The sequence below is a fragment of the Apteryx mantelli genome, chromosome 3 (assembly GCF_036417845.1).
Source record: "Apteryx mantelli isolate bAptMan1 chromosome 3, bAptMan1.hap1, whole genome shotgun sequence".
Lineage (NCBI taxonomy): Eukaryota > Metazoa > Chordata > Aves > Apterygiformes > Apterygidae > Apteryx > Apteryx mantelli.
Window position 1 is genome coordinate 55104242 of NC_089980.1, and position 27123 is coordinate 55131364.

General features: G+C 39.3%; 1 protein-coding gene across 1 annotated transcript in view; it reads right to left on the reverse strand.

Annotated features, from left to right (window-relative positions):
• Positions 1 to 27123, reverse strand: part of WDR27 (WD repeat domain 27) — a 142190-nt gene that overhangs the window by 71877 nt on the left and 43190 nt on the right. The window contains exons 21-22 of the mRNA XM_067294573.1: positions 20873 to 20970; positions 6677 to 6779 (exon numbers count right to left, since the gene is read on the reverse strand). Of these exons, the coding sequence (XP_067150674.1) occupies positions 6677 to 6779; positions 20873 to 20970 (201 nt within the window). The remainder of the gene's footprint in view (positions 1 to 6676; positions 6780 to 20872; positions 20971 to 27123) is intronic.

Consider the following 27123-nt stretch of genomic DNA (forward strand, 5'->3'; position numbering starts at 1 on the left):
GACTTTAACATAATGTTTATTGAAACCTTTTTCAATGCTTATTGAAGAAGTTTGAAGCACAATCAAATGACTGAGATACCACCAGAATCAGTTCATGTACTAACCAGGTTTAATTTTGACAATCATGATGTCCTTTTCAGATGTAAAAAGAACTTATTTTTAAAACTTCCAAATACCAGTTCATCATCAAACTGATTGGGATTTGAAGGCTTAAAAAATATATTCTTCTTTCGCTCTATGAATAAAGCTGGGGGCAAAAGGATGAAGTCTACTAATTCTAAGATTTTGATAGATTTGGTAAGGAAAAAAAACTAGTTCAATGCTAGGGATTATTCTCCCCCTGTATAATAAAGCAATTTAAAATGCAAAATAAAACCTGGAAAAAATAGTATAAATATACTAGCTATAGAAGCCTGATTTAAAAGAACAGTTTAACTATGCTATTATTGTAACTTGTAAATGATTTCCAAATCATAATTGATAAAAATCATATGTAAAAAACAAACTGGCAAAAAAGGATGTATCAGTTCCTTAGCAGATTACTTAGGAGATGCTTAATCAGATTCTTATTTTACAATTGCTTAAATGCACTTGTGACTTAATGTTATCATATAATCTAGTGAAAAGAGCAAAGTTAGTATAAACCATCAGGCTATCAACACTGATTCTCATTAGCTGGCAATTTTTCTTTACGAAACAAATACAACCAATCTTTTATATCCAAGTTGCCTCCTCATTAGTTAAAAAACAATTACTTGAATCAATCTATCTTTTTACAAAGCAGTTGCAGATAGTCTCTGCCACAAACCTTTTACAGTCAAAATACTGCTACAGGGGAAATGGCTAATCCCACACAAAGCCGATAGTACTCTGACAGTTCTGAATCCATTAATTTCACTGTGATTATACCTATTTTCAGAAGAGAGAGTAAAAGAGAAGGGAGAGGTGAGCAGATCAGCTAAGGACAAACATGAAGAGTAGGAGGACAGTTAAGGAAAGATGGTAAAGGGAGCAGGGCAAGAAAGGACTGGCAATTGGTGAATGGAGAGAGTATAAGAAAAAGGGGAAGAGAAAGGGCTGTGATAAGACATGTTATGTCACAGACAAGGGGAGAGAAAGAGAGGCAGAAAAGCCTCCAGAGGCCCAGCTTCATAAAGTTTCCTTAAGATGATTCACAAGTGTCTTGTCTCCTAAGCTTCTAAGACTTAAATTTTCTTCATTTATGACCACCAGAGTGTTCTTTGAAAGTGTTAGAATAGTCTCTGCAGTCAAGACCAGAACCCAGCAGCCTCCTATCCCTGGAAAATACCCAGCAGCAGAGCTACAGATTACCATTTATCTTGCCTTTTTTTTTTTTTTTTGGCCTCTCTAAATCTTTCCTCCCTGTGCAATGGCCAACCTTCAGCAGGAAGCAAAGGAATGACTTAATCCCAGCTGTGCTTATGCACACTTTGGTGGCACATAGAAGCTGAGAATTTGAATCTTTCAAGAGAGCAGAGACCCAGGGCCTGGCTGTCCTGCTCTCTACACAGTGCTTTCATCAGCAGGGAGCTCTGCAAAAGATGGGAAGCTCTTCCAGTATTCTAAGGAAAAGCAGTGAAGTGGTTCCCTGAACACCACTGAGAAAACTTAATTTCTTATTCTTCTGGATCCTAGAATCACAGTTTTCCATAAGCACCTAACTTTGACTGCAGGAAGACAAGCAACACAGAGAGGGATGAGATTTCTGGCATTTCTTTCTTGCCTTCTCAACATATCCAGGTCTATATGCTGATTGTTGTGTACTTTGCTATCAAATTTGAATCATTCACACTAACTGTACATAGATGCTGGAGTTATGATTGCATATGCCTGCTCTATATCAACAAAGAATAGGAAAAATGGTAATGAGATTAAATTACAGGAGAACCTTAAATTAAATATTAGGGGAAAATACATCAATAAGGACAATTACATACTGGTTCAGATGAACTACTGGATATTCATCAAAGGAAGGGTTTTTTTTATTTGTTTCTATGAGACAGTTAAGCAAATATCAGTCAGGAAATACCCGAGCTTCATCTGGGATAAGGGACATGTACTTGACTGCCTGTTCTGGCCCCCTCCAGATGTATGTTTTACTACTGCACAGCTGGAAATTCCCTTCCAGCATGGGAATCTATCAAGTCCACAGGTACCTGTGCACATGCAAGTGACTTACTAACGCTCACACAGGATGCTTCAAGCACTGAAATAGCCTTCTTCTCATGAAGGATTTTTAAGAGATCAGCAAGGAACAGTACTTAAAAAATTGTTATGGCTAAAAGCTGTTTGTCTACACTGAATAAACCATTATTAAAATGGCAATATATTTTAAGATGTCTGATAAAACTAGTTCATACACTTGGCAAATAACAGAGCTCTTTTCACTATGGGTTCTCAAAGGCAAAATACATCTACCACATGATGGAGTAAAGCAGATGATGAGTTTAACAGACAGAAGCATTGCATTTTTAATGCTTTTATGAGACAAAATAGGAAATAATATTTTAAAAGCTACACATCTTAACGTAAGGAAAAATGAAAATATGACTAAGAGTTCTATTATATAATGTGCATTTTCTTGTCATTATATATATACTATTATATGTTATATAATATCAATATTACTATTAATAATATAATATATAACTATATTGTTAATATAATATAATATATTGATATCACTATATTAATATTATATAAAATTTTTATTTTTTTATTGTCATCATATATTATCAATCTAATCCAAACAGGAAAGTCATAAAGATACTATCCGATTTGAGAAGGTGAATTTTACAACTGAATGAATATCTGCTAGGAAATTATTAAGATGTATTGCTAGGTAGGGCTGAAATTCTATTTGGAATGTCAATTTCAGTAATAACTAAAGTGTCAACTATCAACAAATTCTACAGTTTGTATTATGCCAGAAGCAGGATCTTGTATCTGAAAACAACTCCGAGTCAGCAAGCACTATCAGATCCAGGTTTGTATTGAGCCACCATTCACAGGTTTGCAGAATGCCTTCAGATATTTCCCCAGACCAGTGTGTTTCCAGCATAATTTTCATCACGATTTACGTAACTTTTCAATTATAAACCCAGTGAGTGAAGGACAGTGATTACAACGAGATGACCAATGGAAATTTGCACAACTTTGCATATGCAGGGATTCTGCAAGTAGTTAGTATTGCTGGTGTTATGTATAAGTATCAAATTGCCCTATCCTGTCTCCTGTTTCTTCTTTCAGTGTTGACTTACAGAGAGAGTAAGAAATTTTTTCCTTCTTCTCCAGTCTGGTTTCTTCAGAGTTGGGAGCCCTAAATTTAATCCTGGATTTAGAATGTGTTTCAAAAACATTCTTTTAGGCAAAATCCTATACTGTGATAAAGAGCATAAATAAAATGGAAGACAACTTCATACAAAACGTGCATTTTTGTTACTGATGTAGCAAACTTTTATGCTGAAAAACCTCTGGTTTTGTAATATGGGTCAGTCAGTGCAAATTGTGAATCCAGACTTTGAGACTCCACACAGCACAGAGTTCTATGTTAGCAAATTACATTTCAACACTGGGGCCAAAGTTTGCCCCTTAAACTCTACAGTTCAATAAGAGTTAGCAAGAATGAATCTGAAAACAATTAAAGACCCCAAACTTAATTTCTGCATTCTGCAGTTTATTTCTGGAAACTTGGACTTTATTCAGAGACCCTCAAGGTATTCAAAGACAAAAATGAAGAACCTAATTAGACATAAGTAAAACAGCTAACTAAAACTCCATGGAGCACAGAAAGATTAAATATTTCTATTTTAAAACATAAAATTTTTCACACACTCCAAATATTTTTGTACTTTTAGATAGAGACTTCTTTGCTCAGCAAATGTTTAGGTAAACATTTTTGTACAGAGTCCAGCAAAATGGAAATCTAAATCCAATCAGAGTATTTGTCCAACATCCTTAATACTATTATTTAATACTCAAAAATCTCCAACAGTCCACTTGTAAAATGGTCAGAAATTAAAATCTTATGTGTATTCATCTAAAAAAGTCAACCTACATCACTTGTAACTTTAGAATATTTAAGATGATTGTAGGAACTGATACCAGAAATGCTAACCTTCTAAGTGTTGTAATCACAACGAATTATGGAAAAGGTCATCACAGTTCAAAACCAGAATACTGTGGGTAGCTGCTTTCATCAGACTGTCAGGTTCCGTGCAGTTTTTGACAAAAGTTCTCTCAAAGAAGTGGGAGTAACCAGTTTGGAGAACACCTCCATCCCATGACTTACAGTTATGTACAACTTCCATTCTCTCTCTCTCTCTTTCTCTCTCTCTCTCTCACATACACACACATACATACAAAAGCAGTTCAAAACAAGTTGCTACTTAAACCAAACAGAAGCTATACAGAGTTGTTCTACTAATACAAAATAGGTCTCATGTGCTTCACAAGTATAGTAAAAGGAGGACTGAATCTGAAACTCTTTGTTTACAGTAACATATTTCAGTTTTCTGATTCTGTGCCCTGTAGGAATATGGTTTTGATTTTGCTATTAATCAATGTAGCCAGCGCATATTTCTCTCTGTCAAACACTTAATACATTGTGAAATATAACAGGCAGTTTAAGATTAATGACTCTCAATTATATTCCAATTCTGCCTCTTCTGGCTTTAAAATTAATCATATTTGTTAACCATGGGCTGCAAGCATTGCATTTGATAAATTAAACTGCAAGATGATTGAAGATGCAGTTGTTGGTCAGTGGAAAGTTACATAACTGATTTCCAGAATTCGTTATTTGAAGATAACACCTTTTATCCACATTGCTGCATTTTTATGCAGCTTTCATCAATTCCCATGGACATTCACTCATAGAATATGATTTGCAAGAATATCTGCCTTCTTGATATTCTTAACACTGGTCCAGTTTCACATCAGTCCGTCAGGATGTTGTTAGTTTAACAATATGAACGCACTATCCAGTGCCATGTTCAATTTTCTTTTTCAAAAGAAAACACAAAAGTATATCCAATCTCAACATTTCAAAGAGAGGTCTCCTAAAAATGCACCCAAACTTTATTGTGTCCTAACAGTAGCATTGTAGCAAGCTTTTCCTAAGTTTCTCAGAGTCTGAAACTGACTCACATTTCCTGAGGGGGCAGCAACAAGGACAATGAAAGACCTCTACAGACACACAGTGCAAATTATGCAAAGTCCCAGCCCAGGAGACACACTAAAAAGTGCTGGCTGGCACTGTGCCCACCAGTGACCATATGTCAACTGGAGTAGGATGTAGTCCAGCTATTCAGCTTCCTACGACGCGCATGCATATGCCAAGAATTCAGAGTGAGAGCAAAATCATGTTCTGTTCCTTTCTTTTATCAGCAGTGATTCCAAACAAAAGCCTTAATGCAAAAGCAAAGAGGTCTTATAATAGCACCTCTTTTTATACTATTCATCAGCAACTTTAATAAGTAATCTTAGCTAATTTCATATCATATATTTCATGAGCTGAGAAAATGTTAGATGCATCTTGTTTCAAAGACCAAGCAAAATGCCTCTCTTCTGTACTGAAAAATACATTTTGAAAAGAAAATTACCAGAAACTTTAAAAAAACATTTTATAATGGAAATGAAAGGAATACATTAGCTATTGCCACACTTCCAGGCATGAATGCCAATAAAACCTCTAAGCTTCACACAGAATTGAAGCCAGTGTTTCAAAACTAGCCACAACAGCAAATTCCTCTTGTTCTGAATTTGAAGCTAACCAGAAGCCTTGTGTCATAGTCCTCATGAGTCACCTAGAAAGACCTAGAAGAAAGTTAAACAGATTTCCTACCCAACTGTTGTAAAAAGATTTGTTTACAAGGAACTCAACCCCATATAGTAGAAGAAGCCTAGTCACAAAGTCCTACAGTACAACAAGCTAACAAACATCTATTTCTCATCTATCTCTATTGTGCCAACATGGCATGACAATAGTCATGCAGGACTCACCTAATTAAAGTTAGGTGCATACTCAAAAAGGTAATGATACACTTTTACTCAGGACTCTTTGCTAAGTCTAACTAATTTAAACAGAGTTGATGGTGAACAAGAAGTGAACCTGTCCAGGGAAGGAACACACACAATGAAAGTTACATCATAAATTCTTAAAAGTTCTAATTATAGTTGAATGCCTTTTCATTTTGTATTCAGCTGCCTACTTCATATAAAATCAAGTAATGAAAGCTTCATCTCCCTGTCTATGGCAACTTAAGCAAATCAATGAGTAGTTGCCACAGAGTTCCTAGTGGTCAGATATGTACACTACATAAAGCTGTGCTACAGGACAGATACTATTCTCGTCATCTCTGATGGCACATGACATTTCAGAATCAGGTACCATAAAAATTTTAAGAAATAAGCTTTTAAGAATAACTTTGACTGCAAGATTTGGTAGTTTACAAATTTTCAGGTAAAATAAAGGATACATAGATCAAGAATAGGATGTAACAGTTACATATTAATAAAGTTTATGAAAGTATACTACACCTCAGTTTTGCCTGTAAAGCAGAATCCTAGAAAAATGCATGAAAGGACTAATGGTGCACAGTGTACAAGTAGCTACTGTAGCTCTGGAGGGAAAATAAGCAAAAACATTACTTACCGATTTGTCATCTGATCCACTGGCTATAAACCGCCCACAAGGAGATACTGCAATTCCACATGGATGGCAGCGGCTAATGTGCCCTTCAAAACGACGTTCACACCTTCAGAGAAATTTCAGGACATCTTATTAATACCAAATAAAAACTAGCTCTTATACTACCATTTTCACACAATCTTTTCGAATTCTCATTCATTTTTCTTAGTCTATGGATATACTACGTCAAATCCACAAATTAAGTTTTAAATATCTCTGCAGGAAGATTTTGACAAAACTCAAAAGGCATTACAGAATACCACCCACTAAAAATAAAATGAACACACAAAACTACTGCAGGACAGTGCCCAAGCCTATGCTTTGGTCTTGTTTAGTTTACAAAGACAGACAGAGTATTAGTATTTAGAAATGAGGGGCTGCAATGCCTACCATTAAGCTACTCCTAGTTAGCCATTTCAGCAGGGAAAGCCAAAACCCCCCTCAGTTCGGAGGAGGGTGTTGTGAAAGCCAGCCTGCTCTGTGAAGCTTAGAAATCTCCCTCAAGCAATTCCCATCCAATCAAGATCCATGACGTGGAGTCCAAATATAAATAATTATTGCTTGCTTTTCTTATTCCCAAATCTGGATATTTAATCTCTGCTGCTCTATTTACATTCCTACACCATGCACTAATTTACTGGATCTTCTAAATTCAAGAAAGGCAATATATCAGTGAGGTTCCACACCAATAAATCTAACCACCTACAAAATAATTGCGGATAACTTGTTAGTTATCTGTGTTAATACAGTCTAAAGAAAGGAATTCATTTAAATTTAACACAAGTAACTGATTATCTACTTTTAAAGTTAATATTGCAAGGTAGTTTTATTAGCATTGTGGAAGAATTTTTGATAGCTGAGCACATTTGGCACATTAAAAAAATTAAGAGTTTTTTAATGAGCTGAAGATTAACATCCATCTAACAAACAATGCTACGGCTGTAATGAATTGTGATAGCTTAGTAGTTGTTACACAAAGCAAAAAAAATGTATTTAGAATTCTGTTTCCATTTTAAAAGCCATTCTTATACGTGTAAAGCTCAAACAGTTTCCACCACATGATTATTTATAAATGTGTGCTTCATTTCAGAGCTTTATTTTTATATCCATGACAAGGTGTTATTTCACTACAGTCTTACAATAAACTTCTTTTGTCTTTTTCATGGATGCTATCACACTGCCTTTCTCCGTACAAAACAAATACATATGCTTCACCATTATACAGCTAGCACACATTCTTATTATCACAGAATCACAGAATCGCTGAGGTTGGAAGGACCTCTGGAGATCATCTAGTCCAACCCCCCTGCTCAAGCAGGGTCACCTAGAGCATGTACAGGATTGTGTCCAGGCGGGTTTTGAATATCTCCAAGCACGTAGACTCCAGCACCTCTCTGGGCAACCTGTTCCAGTGCTCTGTCACCTTCACAGTGAAAAAGTTTTTCCTCATGTTCAGATGGAACTTCCTGTGTTTCAGTTTGTGCCCGTTGCCTCACATCCTGTCACTGGGCACCACTGAAAAGAGTCTGGCCCCATCCTCTTGACACCCTCCCTGTAGATATTTGTATACACTGATAAAATCCCCTCTCAGTCTTCTCTCCTCCAGGCTAAACAGGCCCAGCTCGCTCAGCCTTTCCTCATAAGAGAGTTGCTCCAGTCCTTTCATCATCTTCATAGCCCTCCGCTGGACTCTTTCCAGTTGTGCCATGTCTCTCTTGTCAGTACAAGAGAGGACTCTTGTCCGGGAAGCCCAAAACTGGACACAGTACTCCAGATGTGGCCTCACCAGGGCTGAGGAGAGGGGGAGAATCACCTCCCTTGACCTGCTGGCAACACTCTTCCTGATGCAGCCCAGGATACCATTGGCCTTCTTGGCCACAAGGGCACATTGCTGCCTCATGCTTAACCTGGTGTCCACCAGCACTCCCAGGTCCTTCTCTGCAGAGCTGCTTTCCAGCAGGTCAACCCCCAACCTGTACTGGTGCATGGGGTTATTCCTCCCCAGGTGCAGGACCCTGCACTTGTCTTTGTTGAACTTCATGAGGTTCCTCTCTGCCCACCTCTCCAGCCTGTCCAGGTCTCTCTGAATGGCAGCACAGCCCTCTGGCGTATCAGCCACTCCTCCCAGTTTTGTATCGTCGGCAAACTTGCTGAGGGTGCACTCTGTCCCTTCATCCAGGTCATTGATGAATAAGCTGAACAAGACTGGACCCAGTACTGACCCCTGGGGGACACCACTAGCTACAGGCCTCCAACTAGACTCTGCGCCGCTGATCACAACCCTCTGAGCTCTGCCATTCAGCCACTTCTCAATCCACCTCACTGTCCACTCATCTAACCCACACTTCCTGAGCTTGTCTATGAGGATGTTATGGGAGACAGTGTCGAAAGCCTTGCTGAAGTCAGGGTAGACAACATCCACTGCTCTCCCCTCATCTACCCAGCCAGTCATTCCATCATAGAAGGCTATCAGATTGGTTAGGCATGATTTCCCCTTGGTGAAGCCATGCTGACTACTCCTGATCACCTTCTTTTCCTCCACATGCTTGGAGATGGCCTCCAGGATGAGCTGCTCCATCACCTTTCCAGGCATGGAGGTGAGGCTGACTGGCCTGTAGTTCCCTGGGTCCTCCTTCTTGCCCTTTTTGAAGACTGGGGTGACACTGGCTTTCTTCCAGTCTTCAGGCACCTCTCCTGTCCTCCATGACCTTTCAAAGATGATGGAGAGGGGCCTAGCAATAACATCCGCCAGCTCCCTCAGCACTCGTGGGTGCATCCCATCGGGGCCCATGGATTTGTGGGTGTCAGGTTTGCTTAAATGATCTCTAACCCACTCCTCCTCCACCAAGGGAAAGTCTTCCTTTCTCCAGACTTTCTCTCTTGCCTCCAGGATCTGGGGTTCCTGAGGGCTGGCCTGAGCAGTAAAGACTGAAGCAAAGAAGGCATTCAGTAACTCTGCCTTCTCTGCATCCTTTGTCACCAGGGCACCCACCCCATTCAGCAAAGGGCCCACATTTTCCCTAGTCTTCCTCTTGCTACTGATGTATTTGAAGAAGCCCTTCTTGCTGTCCTTGACATCTCTCACCAGATTTAATTCCAAACGGGCCTTAGCCTTCCTCGTCGCATCCCTGCATACTCTGACAACGTTCCTATATTCCTCCCAAGTGGCCTGTCCCCCTTTCCACTTTCTGTAGACTTCCTTCTTCTGGTTGAGTTTTGCCAGGAGCTCCTTGCTCATCCATGCAGGTCTCCTGTCTCCTTTGCTTGACTTCCTACTCATAGGGATGCACCGCTCTTGAGCCTGGAGGAAGTGATGTTTGAATATTAACCAGCTCTCTTGAACGCCCCTTCCTTCTAGGGCCCTAACCCATGGGATTCCTCCAAGTAGGTCCCTGAAGAGGCCAAAGTTTGCTCTCCTAAACTCCAGGGTTGCAATCCTACTTAGTGCCCTGCTGCCTCCTCGCAGGATACTGAACTCCACGATCTCATGGTCACTGCAGCCAAGGCTGCCCCCGACCTTCACATCTTCCACCAGTCCTTCTTTGTTTGTTAGTACGAGGTCCAGCAGCACACCTCTCCTCCTTGGCTCCTCCACCACCTGTGTCAAGAAGTTGTCACCAATGCTCTGCAGGAACCTCCAGGACTGTTTGTGCCTAGCTGTGTTGTCTTTCCAGCAGATATCGGGGTGGTTGAAGTCCCCCATGAGAACCAGGGCCTGGGATCGTGAGGCCACTTCCAGCTGTCTGTAGAAGGCCTCATCGACTTCCTCATCCTGATCAGGTGGCCTGTAGTAAACACCCACAACAGTGTCACCCATGCTAGCCTGCCCTTTAATCCTTACCCATAAGCTCTCGACTCGCTCTTCATCCACCCCTAGGCACAGCTCAATACATTCCAGTTGCTCTCTCACATAAAGAGCAACTCCACCACCTCGCTTTCCTGGCCTGTCTTTCCTAAAAAGCACGTAGCCATCCCTGACAGCACTCCAGTCATGCGAGCTATCCCACCATGTCTCTGTAATGGCAATGAGATCATGGCCCTGCGACCGCACACATATCTCTAGTTCTTCCTGTTTGTTCCCCATGCTGCGTGCATTGGTGTAGAGGCATTTCAGGGAGGTGATCAAGCATGCAGGTTTCCCAGGAGGGATACAAGAGGGTCCTCCATAGCCACATCCCATGCGCACTTCCCTGGCTGCATTCACCTGCTGGAGGCATCCCGACTTGAGCTGTCTTTTGCCAACTACCCTGGCACTATAACTCTCCCCTTCCCCCATCTTTCCTAGTTTAAAGCCCTCCTTACCAGGTTGGTCAACCTGTTGGCAAAGACCCGCGTGCCCCGCCTCGTGAGGTGGATCCCATCTCTCCCCAGCAGTTGTCGATCTTCAAACAGGGTCCCATGGTCGTAGAAACCAAAACCCTGTTGCCAACACCAGCGGCGCAGCCAGTCGTTAACCTGGAAAGTCCGTCTCCTCCTCCTCTCATCCATCCGCCTCACTGGCAGGATTGAGGAGAAGATGACCTGGGCTCCCAGACCCTTGACCACCGTCCCCAGAGCTCTGAAATCCTGCTTGATGGTCTCCAGTTTGCCCTTGGTGTCATTGGCACCCACATGGAAGAGCAGCAGTGGGTAATAGTCCGAAGAATGGACGAGCCTAGGCAGTCTTTGCATGACATCTCTCACACGAGCCCCCGGCACATTATTATTATTATTATTATTATTATTATTATTATTATTATCATTATTATTATTACACATGCTAGGTCCTGGGACAAATTTGAAAGTGTGACATCTCTGGCCAGCACCTGCGCTGCACTCTTTCTCCTGGCCAGTGAAATCACAGATACTGTATTAATTTGATCAATTGAATCTACTTGCAGAAATCCCTAAATTGTTATACCATGGTGTTCCTTTTTAGAGCCTCATAAGAATGTCAAGTTGATATCATTCAACCAGGTAAAAGAGACATACTTTCTGATGGAACAGATCCAATGGCTATCATTTAGTAAAGTATCAACAAGAAACTTGTGAATGCATGAAAATACATCATTTTACAGAGCTCAGCTTTGAACTTCCACAGAGAGTATATATTCGGCTAAAACTTTGCATATCAAAACTACTGATTTCAATGGACATTTTGAGTATACAGCAATATAAGATCAGACCCTTCATCTCAGGGTAGTTCTACCCTAGAACTGTTGTAAATAATACAATTGAAGAGAATACTGTGATTCATCAAGAGAAGTAACTTACAATCACAGTAATTGACAGGCTTGAAGATGTAAAAACATTCTTCCACTTTGCACATAGTTCTTGCAATAATGATATAAGACTTTCAATTACCAACAGCTATATTCTGTCCATTGAATAACCTGCCTCTATTAGAACTTCATACTATCTCAAAAAGAGAATAGTAACTACCTCAGTTTCCTCTCAAATGCAGCATTCCACCATATATGGCACTTTCAAAGTACTTCACATACCAGAAAGTAAATGACTCAAAAGAGAACATAAAGGGTAGTACATGCTTCCCATACTTTAGTTTTGCTTCATGGCTTCCCCATTCAAGAAAATTTCTGTCATTTTTTGATATATATTTACGTTATATACATTGTTCTTAACGTTTACACCTGACTAGATAGAAGCCCTGTCTCTGAACGTGACAAAATGAGAATCCTTTATGATCACTATTTTAAAATCACTGTTCCAGCACGTGGACGTTTCACGCAAGTCACTTCCTGAAAGCAAAGGCATATGTGATCTTCAAACTCCCACTGGCTTTTCAACAAAAGGAGAAACCCTTTCCATGAGAATTTTATATGTCTTTTGGACATTTTCTCATTGATGTCTTACAGCATTCAGAAGACATATACAGATACAATACACTCTTCCTTGGAAGGGGATGGTTGGGGTAAGTGAATTAGAGCCTTATTAGAGGCTTTACTACTCATTTAAGCAGCAAAGGCATTCTTGTGACTTTGGGCAAGTCTTTCCCACAAATAGCTTAGCCAGCCAAACAAAGAGAAATAAAAACGAAGTGCAGATGTGTAAGTGTCATCTGTCTGGTAGTCCCCTTCACGGCTAGGTATGGCCTTGCCTTCATCTGCCAATTGATTTTGCACTCAGGTGGTATCTCCTTCCAAGTGTTATTCATTGCTGTGTAGTAACAGGTCTCTCCCAAAACTCAGCCCCCAGTCACATCTGTTCTTGTCCCTTCCAGAGTCCCAGCTGCATTTGGGAATTTCAGAGTCCCCCCAAAACAATACAGCCCTCCTCAGTGCCCTTTCTCATTGTCGCATATGGATACCCCTTCAGTTCCTTTTTCTTATCATCACAAAACACAATGGCATGCAAAGAAAGAAATTTCTTCATGAGAAAAACAAACAAAATTCACATATCCTTTGTCCCTCCTGAATATGCTTTTGGAATCATCCTTCTTCTTCAGGTAGACCACTGACCATCAGGACTAGTTCCTGGTGCTTAAGCCCTCTTCTCAGGCCCTATAAAAGCTAACTTCCCCAATGAGGTTTCTTCTCCACAGAGGAGACTCCTGATAGACCACCGCCAACAACTTCTTTTCAAGAGAATTTAACTCCTCTGCAGCTATGCCTGATAAATCAACTACCCCACCTATTTCCAGGTGGATGCGTAAGAGCTAACAGAACTCCCAGACTTCCATTGGTCTTTTCTCTGCTACACCACAGCCATGTAAAGCAAAGTCTGAGTCATCAGACATGCCATTTTCCCCTGTGCTAGTGTGTTCACAGTAATAACTAACATGCTGGATTCTATTTCCTTAGTTGTTTTCCTATTCAACTTTTCCACCATAATCAGAGTGTACATTCTGGAACAAATATAATTACCCCCACCATAAAAAACCCTGCCCTAAGAAGACTTTTCAAAACATTGAGTCCAAATTAACTTTCCATAGGATCTAGTAGAAACTTTTTTATGCGATCTATTAACTCCAGATATCTTCAGGTACTACAGTGATGGAACGAAGTGAAAAAAACTTACAATAAACAGATACATACTATGTGTATAATCTTAGCTTATTCTAGGAGTTCTCTTACTTCAGTCATTATTGAAAGGTTTCTTTTCTTTTCCCGTGGCTTTTTAAGTAACAACAGGTGGTGATCAAACTTATTTTGGATATTGCAAGCTTTGCTTGGCCAGCTGGCATGCTGTTCAGCCTCCTAAGAATGCTTCTCTGGTCAGAACTTTTCAGGGGTTACCATGACAAACATATGGTAATTGTATAGGAGAGCAAACAGCCAAATTTTCCCTATGTTCTCCATTGTACAGCTTTCAGTGTACATTCCAAAACATGCATCTTTTTATGTCACAAACAACTTGTAGAATCCATGTTACATTTTTTCTAATATTCTATCTTTGTAAGAGAAAGATATCAAAATGGTGCATATCTGCATAAATCAGGGAATATTCTAACAAGTTTATTTCATTCTATTTGCTGCATTAAGAATTAACTTTGCTGCAAGGCAGAAATTTCTTTTTTTAACCATTTTGCCTTTTATTCTATTGCCTTGTCCCAGTGCAGTAGTATTAGTTAGAGACCCTTCAGTACCAGCAGGTTCACTGAGGCTCTATGAAAATCTGAGTATAACCTGACAGTAGCAGTAGCTACCTCAGATGTTCTGTATGTGTGGATTTCATTTAAAACACACACTGCACCCTTCAGGGAGCTCAGCATGTTTTCACCAGCAGCATCCAGCAGCGACCACAGGTTCCCCATCCTGTATGCTTCCATGTATCCCTAGTCTCAAAGTTGGAGGAACTCCAATCACTGCTTCTCTCTTTCTCCCTCAGGATCCAGATAACAAGAATCAAAGCTCTGGGAAAAAAGATGGCAAGTCACGGGATCCTCTCATTCAGAACAGACTGAGAAGTAATCAAACTCTGAGCATGTGTATATGTGTACCTTGCTCAGGATGATGTCAAGCAGTCTGTTCACAGTGGAGCTGGAAACTGAAAAATATCTGAAAATTGAAGGGCCACTCATTTAAACTGCATGTCTGACCCTAAGGATCTCACTGAAGTGTAATGGTTAGAAAATGTATCAGATGAGTTCCATGTGGCTGCAGGAATTCTACAAAAACATGTTGCCAAGGGAGCTGATGATCTAGTTGCACAGGATCATAATACTAGTTGGAAATATTATCCTAAAGTCAAAAGCTGTCTTTATACAATTGGCAAATCTTTTCAGCATGTGAAAGAGGCCGAAACTGATTTTACCTAGGATCTTCCATTAAAGCATTACCACAAATCAGAGTGATCTGCAGAAGAAATTCAGTAGGTCCAAGTAGTATAACAATATTCTTCAATATCTTCACTGAGGTCCAACAAGCACCCACTGCCTTTTGCCAAAAAGAGATGAAGAATGGCTGTTTTAGCAGCAAGCACTCAGAGCAGCTGAACTACTCCTCAACATTCAGAGTATGAGTCAGGGACAGGCTGCCTCTGCCACCAAAGGTGTTAGGTGTGGTGGCTGAGAGCTCCTCCCAAAATCTTGCCCCTGCCACTCTCAACAGCTGCAACAATAATCCACAGCTGTCACATATGCCTTCTCACCCTAATCATAGTAGTGGCTCACTAAATTGGGCTTTTCCCTGTTTGTCCCACCTCTGGGGAGATAACGAGCACATCTGACAGCACAGCACAACTGTCCCATTCCTTCCTCCCAAAACAATTTCCAATTTCAGCCGTCCTGTTCCATCCTGCTCTTTCCTTCCACATAGCAGCAATTGTCCCAACAATATCATCATCTCTAGGTTTCTGTGCAATTGTCAGGGCAATTATGGCCTAATGGTGTACTCAGGGTCCTGACAGTGCAGTATGGAGATTGACTTAAGCTACATCTGAAAATCTGAGGCAAAGCCAGGCCATGCAATTAGTGTCATAAAGAAGGATGAAGCCAAATGACACTATGACTTTAGCCACATTTTACTGATGAGCAGGGAAAGGTCCACTGCAGTGACACCAAATGGCAGAAAGGCTGCAATGTATCTTGGAGAAGAAAGGCCTTCATTACTTCATATTCTAGAACATCTCCTGTGAATGTGACCCTTGGAATAAAACATGCAAGGAAAATGGTAAACTGCTGCAGAAATCTGGACAACCGATTTTTCTCAATATCAGCCAATCATGAAAATGAGGATATTCGTGTAACTTTGATAGTGAATGTGAGGTGATTCTACAACTAAAAGTGCCTGATCAGTATTCTAACTCTATTTGACAAAGTGCAGAGTGCAACATTTCGAATTGATAGTTGCTTCCTAAAATCATGAATGGAAGAAATTTCCTATGTTCTGGATGTTATAACACATGGAATTATCTAACCTGCAAACAGGAGGAATGAAGCAATTGAAGGGATCCAGACTAGTAAAACGAAAGTAAAGAAAGACTGCCATGTGAAATTTAACATGAAATAAGAACATATTGAAGCACCTAGTTGTAAGAGTATGTGGAATATGAAAGCATCTGCTTCATTTAAGGTATCAGATTGAGTACCTTTTCAGTTCAAGGGGAATCATAAGTAACAGGGAAAGAAATAGACAAACCACACAGAGACACAAACCTGACAGACAAGGGATAACAGAGACAAGGACACAGACCAGTCTCCAGTCACTAAGTTATGGGTCATTAGGAAACTAAGGCGTAGTTTTGGAGAGGGTCAACCTGGACTTTGCAATTGATAAGAGGGAAACAAGATGAACTTAAGGATTTTGGATATTCAAGGGGTGCCTGTGGGACTATGCAAAACTTACTAAGGAATGTTTTGGGGTAAGGGGATTGGGGAAGAATAAAGAGGGGAATAAAGAAGAGGGGTCCAGTCACATGCAAGCAGTGGCTGATCAGTATGCTTGTCTGACTAAGCCCTGTGCCTGATCAGCACAGTTTATCCTACCTTCTTATTAAATTCTTTCTTAACTATCTTTCCATGTAATCTCACTCTCCACCCTGTATTTAAATGCTGTGAGGACTAGGTGCCAGCAATTGGAGAGACCAGAATGAGTGAATTCAGGTCAGAACCTGGAGTCAGACCTTAGGTGTAGTGGCCCTTGTGCCTGTGATGCCAGCGACTGAGGTGAGTGAGGGTCTAGCATCAGTAATTAGAGGGGCCATGGATCAAGGAGCACATCAGGAGGGCCAGCAACTGGGGGGACTGGGATGAGTGAATTCGGTCCAACAACTGGAGACAGATCTCAGGTGAAAAGGCCCTTGTGTCTGTGGTGCCAGCAACTGTAGCGAGTGAGAGTCCTATACCAGCAACTGGAGGGGGTGAGGGTCTCAGTGTCAGCAGCTGGAGTTGGTCCATGGGTCATAGGGCTCATGTGCCTGGTGGACAGCTACTGGGGAGGTCAGGGGCGGGCAGAGCATTTATATTTTTGCCCTAACCTGGTGTGCGGAAGGGTGTAATTCGCTAGCAAACTTCAAGCTGGCAAGCAGGAGGCCCAGAATCCAAGCAGGGATATTAGACAGGCAGCAGGCCCGTACTGATGTTCAAGAGATCCATGAATGTGCATGAGCTCATGAATATAGAGAGTGAGTGTGTGCTTTCACTAGCGAACCTCAGTTGTGAAGGGCTGGAGAGGAAGAAGGGGATTTGACTATGTTTATGTTTTATATGAGTGCTGGAAGTGTTCTGGCAGCACTTCATATGTGGCAGTCCGTGGAGCTGGCTGTGTCAGTGTCTTCTGCATGCATATGCATGTGCGTGTGCGTGTGGGTGGAATACACACTCAGCCTCGCTCCTGGTTGAACCTGTGAATGTGAAAGCAGCAACTGCATCCACAGCCCTGGGATGGAGAGATCCCTGGATCCTGGAGCCTGCCAGAGGCAGCAGCTCTTATAGTATCCCTTAACACTGGTATTTAGTCTAGGCTGCCATTTGAGGTTGTTTTGTTTTTCCTCTGTAAGAAAAGGGAATGGAGCACTAGACTCTTGACTTCTGAAGGAATTGTGATGTCTCCAAAATGCGTTCAATTGAGAGAAGGCAGAAGGAGACAAAATAGTAAAGTTTCTTGTGTATTATGGACAATTAGAGTCTACAGTGTTTTATCTTAAAGAATATTTTGATTCTTTCAAAAAAGCATTGGTGCATCAGCCTTTTGTACCAATCACCTCCTGATAATTACATTTGTCTGATTCTTTCTTGGTGATTCTCATTTCTTCTTCTTTTTGATTTCTTCAGTTTCCCACTGTACTTCACAGTCTAACTCCCATGTTCACTGCTTCCAACTTAGACCATAGATAAATATTTTTGTTTGTTCTTTCCTTAGCTACAGTTATAAAGGAAGAGGAGAATGCAGGAGAAATATAAAAATATTCAAAATCTTTAGATGGAACTTTACAAATCCATGCACTTCACAGTAAATGAAGCAGAAGCCTGAGTAGTCCAAAAGTCACTAGTAGTGTCCAAGATTCTCTCACTTATTGGCAAGATGGCCTGGCTATGTGAGGTTGCCTGACAACATCAGAAACTTAAAATGCCTTTTCTTGTACCACCTTCAGAGGAACCCGTAAGACTTTCTGGCACTCTCCAAAGCAACCTTGAAATGCCTCCAAATCATCAATAGTCAAAAAGACAGATGGATTCACAGCTTTACCCAGTAAAGATGATGTAAATGGGAAGGTGCAAAATAGTCTTACCAACTTCAAGAAAAAAAGAAAAAATAAGCTAAATGAATTTTCACTGGAAATATTTTAGTTTGACAAAACAGACAAAATGGAAAAATTCTTTTGGAACTCAAAGCAAAAAAATCCTATAAAGCTGCAGGCCAGAATAAAACGTATGAAGCTTTATTCTAAGCAAGGATCAAAAAAGAACCTGAGCATTCTGCTCTGATTCCTCACTCAGTTACAATATAAGGAATGCATGTCAGAAGAATGAAGAAAGGAACCTTCATCAAAGAAAATGAGCAAAAGAAACAACTAAGATTCCCAGGGAAATTGTGTACAGTTACTCTGAAAAGAATTTCCCATGCTTTCAAGAACACCATACTGGATTTTTTTTTCTTTCCATTTTATTAGAGTTTTGTACTTGGCAATATTGTTAAATTCAGTAACAATGGATAAAATTCACTGAAGTGCAACTAGGACATTAAACAAAAGTAAAACAGCTTCCACTGTGGATTTCCGAAGCAAATATTTAGAACAAAATCAACAGACAATAATGTTGAAATCTTGGAGCTGGCGTTACTACCCACAACACTGCAAACAGTACAAATCAGAAGGTGGACTTACCTTGACTATATTACCTTGACTACATATTTCAAGAACCCTGGACAAAGGTCTCTCTAAACAAGCCCTATTCAGGCAAACCCAAAGCAGAAAAAAGAGAGGTCTTTCCAGAGGGACCATTCCAAACACAGTAATGGCTGATACAACAACTTTACAAATCAACAACTTTAAGAGATTAAAGGAACTGGCCCACAATAAGATTGTTTAGGAACTAATCTCTCCTGTAAGCACCCAACAGTGCAAGAAATGTTCTGGATTTCACTGGACAGGATCTATGAACAAAAAAAGCAAAAATTTTCAAACCATGTAACTGTATAGTAGACCTAACGCTTCAGTGGTGCCTTGTTCCAGGTTAAGATAGAGCTTTCCAAACACAGCCATTTTTAAATTATCTATGTGAAAAACACCTGGTGAACACATTAGGAAAAAGTGAACAGTTTTCTTCCTTATGAGTACTCCAGAATAGATTTTAAAATACAGACGATTCAACCTTTAGTCAGAGCAAAGAGAGAAAATTTCATTTTTAAAAAGTGTTTTTTTTCCTGAAAGTTACAAGCAAATGAAAAACAGTGATTTCTTTTCTGTATTTCTTCTCTACATCAGTTAGTATCAATGATTACTGTGTAATGTACAAACACACATATACACAACATCTAATGCTCACACTGTAAATATGGGTCATTAAGAACCTGAATTAATTTTTTAAGTTTGGCTGACTGAAGTCAGTGGACACTAGAATGCACTGACTGCCAAACTAAATATGGAGCAAGAACATAAATAAAATATTTCTCTCTTCCCAGGCCATATTCATTTAATTGATTACCCAGATTTTACACTTCTAAATATTTTACCATTCACCTGCTCTACTTGTATTAGTATTTAAAGAGGAAGAGACAGGTAAGTGATCTGTGAAAAGCTCTCTACTTTTTCATTACTCTTCTAGAATCACAGTTTGAGCAACTTATTAGAAAAACATAAGAATGTAACAGATTCCAGACTCAGTAGTCTCTAGTTTCATTACTTTCTGACATTCAGTGCAGGTAATACAGCAATGTTTTTGGCAAGAACATATATGCCCCCTATAGGCTTAACATATTCTTATCACAGAAATGTGGAAGTAATTGAAACAATCATTAAGTATTTCCTAAAGAGAAAACTTAGTACTAGAAAAAATATATTACATCTTTCAATAAATATACATTTATATATACACAAAGCAAACACAAAAATATTATTTAAAGCATAAGCATCTTCCCCATCCAACCCCTTTTTCTTTTAAACATAATTCTTTCAGCCTATACAACAGAGATTGCCCCAAGTATTTTCTTTGCTAAGCAATTATCCCTCCCCACCACTTCTCCCCCTCATCCCACAGCTTTCCCAAGTTCAACACTGGAAGATTTTTGGAAAAAGAGCAATATCTTATTCTGAGGTTATGATAAAGTATTATGTATATTTATAGCACTATATACATGATTTATAATAATGTTGTTACAATTACATTTATATTTTAAAGGCTGAATGATTAATTCTACCTCCTTTAGCAGGAATGACATGCTGTTTTGGAAATACCATTAGTATCCGTTTCAATATACTATTTTATAAATAAAATTAATTCTACATATATAGTAGGTAAGACATGGCTGACATATCTTGACTGTTTAATGGTTTCCACATAAGTACCCATAATTGGGAACCAAAAGTAAAAATCTGCCCAATGTTTTGTTTGGTCTGTTAAAATTAGTAAATTCAAATTAGCCTTTAATTTTCTTTTTTAAAAGCCTAATTATAGGTCTGATTCCACATCCGAATCCCTACTGGTATATCACAGCAAGTATGACAATTCTGAATAAAGATAAAGCTGGCCTTTTTATTCTAAGATACCTAACCTGGCCTTACCTCAGTGTTCTTAAATCCCACAGTTTGATGCCATCACCTACGGCTGCGGTCATGAAAAGATTGTAAGCTTCGGGTTGCTGAGCACTGAATGCTGATCCCTGTAATATTAGAAATTAGTTTCAGATCATCATTTTTCTGGTGCTAAAGATTTACTCCATTCGGGAATAAACAATAAATATATTTGTGAGGACGTGATAAAAAGCTCATCTCCACACGCACAAAGGAATGCAGAGGAACAACGCCATGTGGAGGAACCCAAATCACACCCTGCCCCAGCTGCTCCCACGGGCGAGCACCCAGTCCAGAAGAGGCTCCCGACGGAGCACGAGGTATGACGGCCGGTGGGGGAACCCCAACAACCCAGTCAGAGAAATGGGGCCCCTGCCCCAGCCCCTGCCAAGGCTGTCATGGGGAACATCAGCCCTGCAGCTCGGGGGGACACCCATCACCAGGATTCAGGCAGAGAGGCTCCTCAGAACACTTCCAGCCTGTCCCAACATGTCCAGCCATGCCCAAACTTCTAGTTTATCATTACTTTTTTTGTTTAAGATTGCAAATATAATTTTCATCTACATGAGAAAGAAGAAAAGTAAAAATATAAAATACATCAAGGAATTAACTCTCTTGACAAAGTCAAATTACATAACACGGACAACCAGAGTAGTCCAGCATTTAACCATAAGCTGTATTCAGCCCCAGCATAAGTAGGCATACTTTCCATTGACTTCAATAGCAACTGCACTTATACATACCAAGACTGATTTTGGCTTCATACCTTTCAATAATTAAATCCAGTCTATCTTTAAAGCCCTGATTTTTTTAACATCTACATTGACAAACCCTGGCCTTTTTGCTGGCTACAAAACTTCTTTCTCCAGGGAACTAAATATAAACAGTTGAAACTCCTTCTTTCCTTTCCCCACCATTCACATTCTTGATTTGTCTGGACACATCAGAGAAACCTCAAGGTCATTTCCCGCAATTAGTGCCTGATTTCCAGGAATCTTCTGTTTCTTACAAAAACTGGTGTATAACTGGAAAATGCTCTAGTATTTAGTCAGCTGCATTCCCCAAATGGCAAGACAAAGTGGGGCACTCAGCATTAAAAAGACTATAGGAGTATTCACTTCCTTTGCTTTAAGCAGGTTTCCTTCCTAAACTAAGAATTACCAAAGCCTGCTCTAACAGATGAACTAAAAGGCACTGTGCCACTGATTTCCCAACAAAGCCAAGAGTTTTTGCTTGAATTTTGCAAAATACTGTTTGCTGCTATTTCATATTTCCCAGCACTGTATCCAAAATTTCATTTGTTTCTTACCTCACACATGGAAAAAAAAAAAACTAGAGTCTATTCACCCTCCTTCCTAACAAGCCAGCTGGCCAAAATCTTCATTAACTCCCTGTTCTTTACACTATCTCTTACAAAATCTCCTTGCTTTCAAGCCTCTTTTCACCCTTTTTTTGTCTTGTGCTCTGTGTCAACTTTCCCTGTTCTCTAGATTGTTCAACAAATTCTTCAGATGCAATTAATTTTATTTCTTCTTCCTCTTTCTCAGTATGAGCAACTGACTTTCAGTTTAGTCCTTCCTCCATGACTATAAACAGACAAACAAGACCTGTTGTGTCTGCTGCCTCCAACTGTTCAAGACATCTGGGACTGATTTACACAGTCATGTGTAATATGTGTCATTTGTGCGCTATGAAGTAATTTTCAAAATGGTGAAATATTTGCAAGGTCTTTGCACCTTATTTTAACACCTCCTCTCATCTTTTTGTCTCTTATGGATTCCCAACCTTTTAAATTTTTTTCTGTTTCTTTCAATATCCTCAAATATTTCTTAGAAATTCCAGCTGTTTGTTTAGATGGTCTGTGCTAAGTATTCATGCTATTATACTTGAATAAATCCTGAACTGTACATATGACTAATATCAAATTATTATCCTGTGTGACATATTTTCTATATAAATATAATTTGTATAAAATCACCTTTTTAAAAGCTAAATCCAGGTGGTTTCTATCTTATCCACTCTGTTCACCAGAGGCTGGTACTCTCTCTACATGATTATACTACTTCAATGAATAAGGATTAATAGATGTACATCAAAGAGTACTTAAGTTCAAGAAGGAAAAATTGACAGAAATTCATAAAAAGAGTCATAAATTATTAAAGTCAAAGTTTAAAATGTAACTAAAATGTTGTATCCCTTTTCCACCTGTGTTTAATAAAAATTTTTGCTTCCTTGTTTTATACATATAAACAAGCACGTTAAATATTATTTTGTTATTTAATATAAAAAAAATTACACCTTCTAAGTGAAAATTTCTGAGACAGATAGGAAAATCTGCTGAATCATAATTCATTTCATACACATAATGTTGGTGTTTTAGAATAATGTGATTTCTAGTTGAGACATGAATAATCTGTCTGTAGTGGTTTCTGCTCTTAAAAGGGATAAAAAAGACAGACTTTCACACTTACTGGAAAAATGACATTTGGACTGCACTCAAGGGTTTTCACATATGCTCTACTCAGAATACAACTGGTGATATGTATGTCTCCGTAGAGGTAACTGCAAATTTCCAGGACCACAAATCAACAAACATCTTTGAAAAACATATAAATTTAAATGTGTAAACATTCCCACTGACTTCAAAAAGACAATTCACATGCTTAAGGCTACACATTTTTTTTTAGTGAACAGAGATCTGAAGACTGGATATTGAATAGCATAAAATGAAATACTGCACATATAGGAACAAGGTAAATTTGACTAGGGAATGCAAGAACATCATTCCATGTTACTATGACCTCTATTATGTAGATATACAGTTAGTCCCACCAAGTGCAAGGGGATGCGTGGTGTTTCATTAGTGGTATGCTAGGAGTTATACTCCAAATTCAAGCTCAATTTTCTTATGCAATACACAGTTTTTAAACCCTGTGCTCGTAGAAGTAAAGGCACACAAAAGGCTGGAGATCCTATCTTGGTACAGAGTACTAAAGCAAAGCTCTGATTCAATACCTGTTATTCTTTTTACAGTTATACAGAACTAATGTGAAAATGTGTAGACTTTCCATGTTGCACGAAACCTTGCAAAATCAATACTTTGCCAGTAGATGGGAAGAAAACTCAGAGATATTAATGTCTGATTATTAAAAATTTGATATTAAATCAATTCATTTTACTACATTCCTTAAAAGTTAGTATGGAAACAAAAGCATGTGGGAGCCTACTGGAACCATCAAATTCAAGTAATTCTTTGGCAACCATCAGTAATCAATTTTCTTTAAGTCATCTTACGTATCAAAATCAAATTGTCAAGTTGGAAATCACTGTTTGAAAAAAACAACTTACAGCAGTGTAAATCCATTATTATCACCTTAGGATACTTGCTTTGTCAGGCTTGGCATAAGGTGGCTAAAGACTACTTATCAGTGAGGTGAAGTTACTACAGCCAAAATAGCAGCATTTGCTCATTGCCTCAGGAGGAGTTTAGGGGCAGCACGAGGGTCTAGTAACACCTTGCATTAAAATGTCTTAAACAGTTTTGAGAGCGGGGTCTGGAAACCAGAACTCTCCTCTCCTGGGTGGGTGTCATTTTCACTATGCCACACTGTTATGCTTTCTCTTGTTTCCTCACTCTCTGGAGCCTGCCCTGCATACCGTGGCACAGGTTAAGGGAAAAGAGCGGAGGGTCCTTCAACACAAGCATATTGCCTAGTGCCTATTACTGAAAAGTGGAAAAATGTCCACTTCCAATGAAATTCCAATGAATTTTCTCAGGCTGAGGAGGACAATGAAGCTCAATTTCCCAGTTCCTGAACAAATGCGCTGAAAACTAAGCTATCGTATACAATCCTGCAGCAACACCACTACCACATCTCTGTAGGACCATGCATTTAAAAGCCCAGTTTCATAATGAAATTGTATTTATGCAACTGTACTGTCTGTTGATTCCTATCCAGAAATTTTCTAATCTGCTCCACTATTTAAATCCAATCTGACAGGAAGAGAAAGGCCTCATGATAATTACAGGATACATGTTAATGAGTAATTAGGCAGAAATTCTAATCAGTACACCCATTAACGAAAGTGATTTTGTTTGGCAAGCCATTAATCGGCCAACACAAGAGTAGTTCAGAACAAGCATGCAATACGGCATGACTTTCAGTCAAGTAGTAATAAGGACATGACAAGGAGATAAGGTTACTATAGAGGAAGAGGGTTTGCAGAACGTAAGGAAAAGAACAGAAGTCTGTGGTGGAGAAATAAAGGTTATAAAGAACATGATAGGCAAATTGAAGTTATTGTGGTGAATTAGAAAGATGATATTTAAGGATACAGAACTAAAAAACTTTAGAAAGGAAGCTTAATTCATTTTATTGCTGCTGGAAGAACCTGTATATAAAAACAGATGTGCTTTATATCATCATCCTTTGGTGTGCCCTGAGCCCCTTAGGGGAATTTGGGATCAAGATGCGTAGTTAAGGAAACAAAAATAGGCTTGGAATAACATGCATTAATATGCCCAATTAAATCAAGATAATAGAGGTTCTAAGCAAGCAGTAAGTCTAAAGTTCTGCAAGTAATTTCATTTGGTAAACTTTAATCCTGTACGGAGCTTCAAGAGCTAGATGTGTCTTCTGTGTTTTCCACTTCTGAACGTCAGTACTACAGAACGTTGTACTAAGTGCTATTTTGGATCCAGGCCTAGGGGTTCTGTATACAATCAAATCGTAAATATCTCCGCTAATCTCAACTAGATGACAACCAGGAAGTAATCTGCTACAAGTAATACAAAGATATAAACAAAAACCTGGTAGTAAGCACAATACCCAAAACAACTTCCTCCCCTGGTGAGTTTTAGTCTGTTATGATTTTGCTCAGTAGTCCTCTGCTGGGCTTCTACAGTTAATACTTTAATTTTGGCAGGACCCCATAATTATAGCTCTAAAAAGGGCTTTCTATAAGTTTCAGAACGTGTCTTCCATCTGAGAGATGTTTGCTACATTCTTGCCCTGATTTCCCTTCCCTGATGTTGACAAAATCACACAAGTTCACAACACAAAATATTGTTCTGTAGAATATAAGGAAAGACCTGAAGAAAATACAACCAAGCCAATAAAATATTATATGTATATAGTGTATCTATATAAATATATATATATATATATATACACCACTTTCAAACTGCAACTGCAAGTTGCAATTTAAGGTTTTCAAATTAAATTGACAGTATTAAGACATTTACCTATTCCTACAGTTAACAAAGATGAAGAAGGAAAGATTAAGTACAGCAGTATACACCTTCCATCATGATGCCGTGCTAGTGTGCAGATATATTTTCACTGTATTCATTATTCCTCATCTCATTATAAACATGTAGCAACATAGGGTAGCTTCTTATCTCATGGAAATATGGAAATAAATTTCTGTCTGTAAAGATTTATTAGCCATGATTTCTTTCTTATACTCTGTCTGCTCTGCATTAGGATAATGACTGTTAGTTCCCCAATATCCATGTATTTTCTATAACTTTCCTTCAGCTCAGACTAGTCAGTTTTTCATTTCTGAAGTAATCCTCTACATTAAAAGCTATGTTTAAAATGGCAAGTCTTCCTAGCTGTGCTAATGCATTTAATTTAAAGATGTTTAGAATTATTCTTCATACCAAAGCAAAAGTTCCCAGTCACCTGAAGTGAGCCTTTCTGAAGCTGCTCTCTTTTTCTTGCTTCCTCTTCCTCCTTCTATTCATAACCATTACCTCCTCAAACCCAGCCTCTTCCAGATCTTGCAACTGTCTCCTCTGAACCCTTGCAAGACACTGAGATTCAAGGAGGTGAGGGGGGAGGACATAATCATGGCAGAAGAAGGAACAGCCATTCACATCGTTGTGGATGACTGGAACAGTGCTGAGAGAAAAACAAGGAGAATGATACTGGGCTGAGGGAATTAAGTACAGGAGATGGGGGAGAAAGAAAAGAGGTTGTAGGAGCTGGAGATGAGAAGACTGATAGCTGCACAGTCAGAACACCTGGAGCAATATAAAGAGTTACAGTCTACCTTTACTTGATGAAATGAGTTTGGAGATGTAAACTGCCCAAGTGACATAGGATAAGAGCAGCAGGCTTCAGTCATGAACTACTCCAGAGCTGTGGCAAACTGGCAGGAAGCTCAAGGCATCACAACCATCTGTTCTTCAGAGTTTCACGAGTTCTTCAGTGAGGCAGGGAGAAGAGCGATAACAC